Consider the following 8,263-nt stretch of genomic DNA (forward strand, 5'->3'; position numbering starts at 1 on the left):
ACTTCTTTCTACACTAGCTGAAGATGATTACGTAATGGGAAATACATTAGGATTAGCGAATGTTGGGGCAGAAGCTTGATGCTAGGCAGACTTAGCACCTCTCTTATCTGATTCACCTCCCTATATCTTTGTGTTGTGTGATTTACAGTTCAGCTTACTTAAGGCCCCCATACACTATGCGATTTTGGGACGATTTCATCCGATTTCGGCACTTTGGGCCGATAACCGGTTGAAATCAGCCCAAAATCGCAGGTGTGTGATATCTGATCCGATGCGCGGTCCCGTGCGCATCGGACCGGATCAGGGAGGTCGGACGGTCAGCATGTACAATCACGTCCGACCTCCCTGTATGCATATGCCTGCCCACCTGACAGGCATATGCATGCAGACAACCGGGGGAGCAGCGGGGCGGGCAGCGGGTCCCTGAGCGTTTGGCTGGCGGCGCCGGCGAGTGCTGACCTTGCCGGCGGTGTGATGATCACAGTCTCTCATTCAGCAGCGCTACGGGACGCACAGTGGTGGGTATTAGATTTTTAAAAAACCTGTCAAATGACTGGCCGTTCTCTGATGATGATGACCGCCGCCCCCCTGCACCTCACCGACCGCCCCCCTACTCCCCGACATGTGATAAATCGCAAGCGATTTATCACATGTCAAATTTGGCTCATCAAGTGCCAAATTGTATGTGAGCCTCCCGGGCGGCTCACAGGAGAATTGGGTCCGACTTGTCCTAAGGACAAGTCGGCCTAATGTATGGGGGCCTTTAGAGAGAGACTAGAAGAAACTAGAATGTAGAATAACATCAGGGATTCCCTTACAATAGGCTTTTTTTTTTTTTTTAAATAGACGTCACAGTGCCTTTTATCACAACATATTTAAATTAAGTTTTTCATGTTGTTTTTTTTTTTTTGTTTAAACCAGCTAATACCCCTTTTACACCAAGGAATAACCCAGGTCGGACCCAGGTCAGTATTGGTGTAAAAGGGGTCAACCCAGGTCCAGTAACACTGGTCTCCTACCCAGGTCCTGACCAGGGTTGAACACTGGTTGGACCTGGGTCGTGGGCGGTGTAAATGGTCCCAACCCAGGTTGGGACATCTGGGTAGTGCTGAAAGGTAACCAGAAGTGCTGGATGCCTTTCCACAGTGCGCTGCAGTGGCAAAAGACAGCAGTCTGGAAGGATACGGGCAATGCACACAGAAATCATAATTGGATGCAGTATCATTTATATTATTATTATAATATTTTTTTTTGAGGGGGGGGGGGCACATGGGAGATTCGGTCTGCGGCTGCAGGGGATGGGGCTGGGGAGAGCACATGGGAGATGCTGCACTTTTATACCGCTATGTGTGCTTGAGCAATGAATAAAACTTTTTGAAAAATATTTTACTAAATAAACCAACATTTTTCAAAGCTAACTTGTCATGTCTTTTAATTTTTATTTTAAATCATTGAGGGAAGGTTGGATGGCAGTTTATCCTAAAATGGACATTTTTAATGTCATCCACAGGGAAAAGCAGTGCTGACCCAGGTTCAGTGTAAATGGCGCAGACTTGGGTCCGACCTGGGTCACAGTGCTGTGTAAATGGGGTATGAAGCTGGGTCCAACCCTGGAAACTCCCATGTTCAAAGACCAGGGTCCGACCAGGGATTTTGGTGTAAAAGGGGTATAACTCTGTGCTAGGGTACACACTATATGATAAGAACCCAGCGTGATATTGCCTAAAGGGGGGAGCCGGCATCGGCTTCCATTGGTCTAGCTGTGGTGTGAAAGGGCTTTAGCCGCACAATTTCTTAATGTTGTGTCTGGGGTCAGGTTAGGGTGATGGTGATACTGGCAATGTTCTACTACGGTCACTGAGGCATTCCTCTCAGCGCTAATTGCTTTTATGTACACAGCACTAGCCCCCAACCCTAACATTAGTAACCGCTGAGGATTATCCAATTGTTTGGCTTCTGACTGTGACAGCCCTTCCTGAAAACCTTCCACACTTGGCCAGCACCAGGCTTATAAATGAAGCGGTACGTTTGTTTTTGTTTTATTTGTAAACTCATTAGGAAGCGGAGAACCACTACTAGGTCTCCCTGCGCTCGTGGTGAGTGGCACCTGCAGCAAGTGGGGGTGAAGATGGACTACCAAATGACAGCTTGTAAGGAGACCAGGTTAATCGCTGCGTTAGAAATGCTTAGAATAATGGAAACAATCTATATACTGTTTGCTCCTTGGTGGCCACACTGACGCTCCATTGTATCAAGGGTCACAGTTTTAATACTACAAATATTATATAACGATAAAATCAAGACTGTACTGGGGTCTCTGCTGGTTTCCATTGACCTCCAGCCACGGTTGTGACAGTCACCTAAGCAACTTACTGGAACTGGATACATACGGATGACCGGCGGTCAGAACACCGACCCCCGTCAACCCAAAGGAAGGAATCCCAACACGGGTCAGGTTAATACACTTATACTTACACTCCCAATGCCCTCACCCTTCTTTCCTGCAGCCTTACCCTGTCTGCTGATGCCTGACCCTCCCTTCTGAGTGCGTAAACCTCCCCCCCCCCCCCTTCCACAGCCTAAAAGTTTCCCTTTTTACAGAATTCCTTTCTTTTGCACCTTCTGCATTGGGACTGTACCTAGCTAGATAGGTCCCATCTAATGGCTTTCTGCCACTTCCACTGAGTTCCAACCTGAGAAACAACGCGTGACAGAGACATTTCAGCAGATTCGTGTGTACTCTGTTAGGTAGCTTGTACCAGCTGTACAACGTGCAGCCTGTAACTGCTGCACACACCCTTCTCTTCCCCAAATGTACCACTTGCCACTTGCTGCCTTAAGTGTCACCAATTGCAGTAAGAGGTCAGCAGGCAGAACCCCGAGCACTTGGTCACTTCCAGCACAGCGAGCGCCTCAACATAGTCTGCAACAGATTTGTTCAGACCAAACATTGGGCCAATAAAGTTTTAGAATTTTAAAGCGGAACCAAAAGAAGTTTTATTTGTTCGTTGGCAGAAGCAAAGTTTTTTAATTTTGATAATGAGAAGCAGGTGGCCTTTGTGAGCGGAAGGTGTTCTTGGGTGGCCAGCTGGACTGGTGGCTTGGAGATGGAAACGAGATGCAATAAGGAAGGGCATTGATTGAAGTTGCATTTATGGTTTAGACTTGACAATGCTCATTTCTTTACAATCTAAACTGAGGAAATGTTGAGTTTTAAGTGATGGCATGGTAGAAAATATTCAGCAGTATGGAATGCGTAATTACCCAATGGTTGTGCAATGAGATCTCATGGTCCTCAGGAGCTGGTGGTGGCCTGAAGTTAGGGTGGTCAGTGAAGCTGTGGAGAGCTCTAGCCAGTCACCTTGGTAGATGAAGGCCTTATCTGTGTTGGGAAGTATAGGGGGCGGTTTGGTTTGTGAACGTGGGGAAGTTAGGGGAGAGCTGTATGATGGGAACACGGATTAATGGCCCAGAGCTGTGTTATTTATTTATTTTTCTGTCTTTACAGATTTTGGATCTTTCTTTGACTTGGAAAACGACCTTCCCGATGAATTAATTCCCAACGGAGAGCTCAACCTCTTGGGTAGCGGTGGTGGTCTGGGACAGGATGCCGTCTCCCAGAACAAGCAGCTTTCCGATCTCCTCCGTGGAGGTAATCCAGGACTGGGCGCTGGCATGGGAAGAGGAGGCTCCGGCAGCCCCGTGCAGCAAACTATGGGAGGTCAGGGACCGCAAAACAGCCCGGGCCTTGGCAACATGGGCAACCTCAACAAGAGCCCACTCAACCAAGGCATGTCTGCCACCCCACCCTCCGGAATGAGCAAGCAAACAACTGGCACACCGGGCCCATCCGTTCCCACCGTACAGTCGCAGAAACAGGTCGGCATGGTGGCGGGGAGTCCTGCAGCGCCACAGGCATCTGCGGGCATCTGCATGAACTCTAACTTCAACCAAGGACATCAATCGCTGCTGAATAACAACGCTGGGCACGCACTAATGAGCCAAGCCCAGCCAGCACAGGGACAGGTCCTGAACGGGTCACTGGGCCCGGGCAGCAGAGGTCGGGGAGCGGGAATGCAGTACAACTCTCCTGCCTTGCAGACTAACCCTGGCAGCGTCCTGGCGGAAACACTGACGCAAGGCGCCACAGCGATGCCGGGAATGACCACTGCTCAGGCAGGACCCATGACCAAAGTACGTACCGAGGTTCCTGGTCTGTATGACTGTATTTCCCTTGTTGCCTGTTCGCATGCTTTCCATGAGATGGGGATTGGAAAGGAATATAAAACTGCGAAATATGCCACATTGTGGCTTTCAATTAGTTTACACCACATTGCAAGAATACATAGTGTATAATGTTGAACTATATGTAGTATATACGGTAAAAGTAGCAAACCCTGCAAACTGAAATGCAAGTTGTTATATATATGGCAGAACGGTGATTAGTGCACCCGACCTGTAAGGACCATGAGAAAAGGACAGAGGTGGGGCAGATGTAACAGGTGCAGAGAGTTAGATGTGTGCAGTGTAACAATAAAGCAGCCAGTATTTACCCTGCACAGAAACAAAATAACACCACAAATGTAACTCTCTCTGCACATGTTACATCTGCCCCACCTGCAGTGCAGCATGTTTTTGCCCATTAGAGAGAGATTTTGCTATTGTGTTGAATCCGGCCCCAAGTCTGTGCAAAATGCTTCCTAGAATAGGTCAGTGCCGCAATGTATTCCAACCGCACCGTATCTATCTCCTTTCACTAAGTCTCACTAGGGGGCTCTCGTTGCAGCCAGGTCCATTTTGACCCCCTCCACTGGATTTTTCTAACTGGGCAAAATCTGGCACTGGATTCCAACAGCAGATCCCCGTATCTTCTTTCGGTACTTGTGTATTATCACATAGCCCATGACCGCAGATTGAATCTTATGCAAATCGCAGGTAATATCTCATACGATTTGCATACGATGCGATTTTGCACACCACCACTATCCACGTCAGCCCGAAGCATGGCAAGCAGACACGGTCCGCGTCCTCCCGACCTGTTCATACCCCCACTATCCATGTCGGCGTGGAGTTGCATTTATAAAGTGTGGCGAGCGGACGCATACAACGAGCCCAAAGCTTGGCGAGCGGACGTGGAATACACGCCAAGTAATCCGCTGCGCTCGCCACACTTTATAAGATCAACTCCGCGCCGACGTGGATAATGGGGGTATGAACAGATTGGGAGGACGTATACCGCGGGCCTTGCTGCGCTCGCCACGCTCCGGGCTGACGTGGATAGTGGTGGTGTGCTAAATTGCATCACAGAACGAATCGTATGCAAATTGCATACGATTTGCATACAATTTTGTATACGATATGGCATGCGATCCGTGGGTATGGGCGCCGTGATAATACACAAAAACCCTTCTTTCTACTGCTCCCAATAAACCTCCACTTTAATTGCGCCCTCATCTGGACCGTTCACTGTCCCAGAGGCACACGGCTGGACAGTAGGAACTATCGGAGGTGTAAGGGAGCAGTCTTTTACCTCAGTAATTCATATATATAATGTTTTGCATCCCTCATTTCTCCTGTGATATTTCATATAGTGCAATATAGCATACCACAGTTCTAGTGTACCAATGCATTAAGCTATAGTACCTGTTTCCCATTGAGGATTATTTAAAAATTGTGGCTATCCATCTGACGACAGACCCAGATATAGAAAATATTATCGCCTTTTAAAAACCCCACAATTTATATTTGACATTTATTTTTGACACACAAAAAGATTTATTCACGCATAATAAACTCAGCTGAGTGAAATGAATGCTTTTAAGGGGTGATAAACTCCTCAATTGAGGTTATTGACGATCGAAGCTGAAACAAAAAAAAATTGTGATCAGTTCACTATTTTCTACAAATATCACAATTAGTTTTTTACAATTTTTTTTAGTACTCACGTGTGCAAGAGAACCATCATCTACAGCCTTATTGTTCATTAGGGAGTGAAGGAGTATTGTAGTGCACGAGAGTCTAGTTCTTGAATACCAAAACCAATTATAATGAAATATTTCTTACGAAGCGGTGCCCCAACAAAGAGGGTCATCTTTTTCTTGTATAACGTACAGGATATTTGTTAGGCTTCTAATACTGCTTTACATTTCATTGCTGCATTGATTATGGAAAGACCTGACTGAGAGGCACAAAAAATAGACGCATTAACCTGGGATACGGCACGACTTATACCCTAGATCAGGGACGGGTAACATTTGGCACACCAGCCGTTGAACTACACATCCCAGCATGCCATGCAATGGTTTTAGCATAGTTAAATAGCAAATCTGCAGCAGGGAATCCTGGGATGTGTAGTTCAACAGCTGAAGGTCCAAAGGTTCCACATCCAAGCTGCAGATGTACTGAGCATAGACTGTTCCGCTGTAGTTGAGCATTGTGCACGGACACCTCCTTGGCTGAGAGCAGAGATTAGGATGGTGGCAAACCCATCCACCCAATACAGAAAACCAATAAGGTGTACGTGTACTGAGCGTTGAATGGAGAAACAAAAAACACTGCCACATTTATTAACACACTACTGTATTTTATACGTAAACTGATTGATAACGTCAGGGTGACCGTACATACTAGTATCCAGCTGGGCTGCGCAGGGTCACCCATACGGCACCTGCAGGTCCTGTGCTGCATGATTGCTCCATCCAGGCGAGCTACCTTCATGCTGTAGTTAGGGGTAAGAGTCTCCAAGCCACAACACTCCCCTCCACTTCCGTACTTGCAGTTGTGTTCCTTCCCCTCATCTTGTGGCTTTCATGTCCTCTTTGCTAGTAATACTTTGTCTTTGAAGTGGTTGGTCCGTGATGTGATATGAGTAATACTGGCCAATGATGGTGTCAGACTAATCCTCTTTATTGAATTGCATTAATGTGACTGAGAACTGTAGAGCAACGCTCTAGCCTGGACCCCCACCCCATCATGTTGCGATTGTCTAGTCCAGTATGTGGTTGCTATACGGTTTATTTGCAGTTGTGGCTTTCTCCATTAATTTCAATGGCCCATTTATTTTATTTATTTATTTTAGTACTAGGTGATTCATCGCACCCTACGGGCGCTCTTCACACCGTCGTAAGGGGCTGCGCCCCCTTAATTTGTGAACGTTTGTATATGAGAAATATGGTTAGAATTGTATGAAAGATGCCCTGTATTGCAACTTAGGTGTCCGCGAATCGCGGGAGGGGGGGTCGCGGAGGGTGCCGCGAATTGCAGGAGGGGGGGTCGCGGGGGGTGCCGCGAATTGCAGGAGGGGGGGTTGTGGGGGGGTGGATGCTGCGAATCGCGGGAGGGGAGGGATTGCAGAGAATCGCGGGAGGGGGGTCGCGGGGTGGGTTGCCGCAAATCGCGGGGGGGGTTTCCGCGAATCGGGGGGGGGGTCACGGGGGAGGGTTTGCCGCGATTAGCGGGAGGGGGGGTCGCGGGGTGGTGGTTATGCCGCGAATTGCGGGAGGGGTCGTGGCGGGGTTCTTTTTGCAGCGAATCGCGGGAGGGGGGGTCGCGGGGGTGTTTTTGCTGCGAATCGCGGTAGGGGGGGTCGCGGGGGAGCGGGTGTTTTTGCCGCGAATCGCGGGAGGGGGGGGCGCGCGGGGGGGAGGTTTTGCCGCAAATCGCGGGAGGGGGGCGCTCACCTGGTGGCTGTGGAGTAGCAGTGCTGGGCAACATGGGAAGGCAGTGGGTGTCTGGCACTGTCTGTGGGCTCACTGGGCTGGTTCTCTGTCACATACCTCCCAACATGACCCTCTCCAGGAGGGACACAATGCTCTGTTTCTAGACTTCCCCTTAATGTATGATTGCCATCACCTGTTTTAAACAGGTTAATTTCTCAGAAAGGTGTTCAGCACAGATGAAGGCAATCACACATTAAGAGGAAAGTCCAGGAACAGAGCGTTATAGACACAGACACCCACTTTGAGTGACAGATGTAGCCAAATATATAGGAGATGTTTCATTATACCAGGCCTGGCCAATCTGTGGCTCTCCAGATGTTGTCAAACTACAAATCCCATCATGCTTTGCCATAGTTTTGCTATAAGGGAGTGTTAAAACTGTGGCAAGGCATGCTGGGATTTGTAGTTTCACAACATCTGGAGAGCCACAGGTTGGCCTGTCCTGCCCTATACCAATGAGCGGGCTATTGAAATGAACAGTATATTAATAAAGATTTTAGTTGTTGCTGTATTAATTGGTTCTATACATGCAGTCGGCACTTTGT

At 48.2% G+C, this 8,263-nt stretch overlaps 1 protein-coding gene across 6 annotated transcripts in view; it reads left to right on the plus strand.

Moving 5' to 3' along the window:
• The window catches only part of CREBBP (CREB binding lysine acetyltransferase), a 63,580-nt gene that overhangs the window by 12,355 nt on the left and 42,962 nt on the right, over nucleotides 1-8,263 (plus strand). For all 6 annotated transcript variants that reach the window (XM_083152698.1, XM_083152701.1, XM_083152699.1 and 3 more), the window contains exon 2: nucleotides 3,509-4,194. In XM_083152698.1, the coding sequence (XP_083008824.1) occupies nucleotides 3,509-4,194 (686 nt within the window). The remainder of the gene's footprint in view (nucleotides 1-3,508; nucleotides 4,195-8,263) is intronic.

This window comes from Crinia signifera, chromosome 7, assembly GCF_055691185.1.
Source record: "Crinia signifera chromosome 7, ASM5569118v1, whole genome shotgun sequence".
In the NCBI taxonomy this organism is placed as follows: Eukaryota; Metazoa; Chordata; class Amphibia; order Anura; family Myobatrachidae; genus Crinia; species Crinia signifera.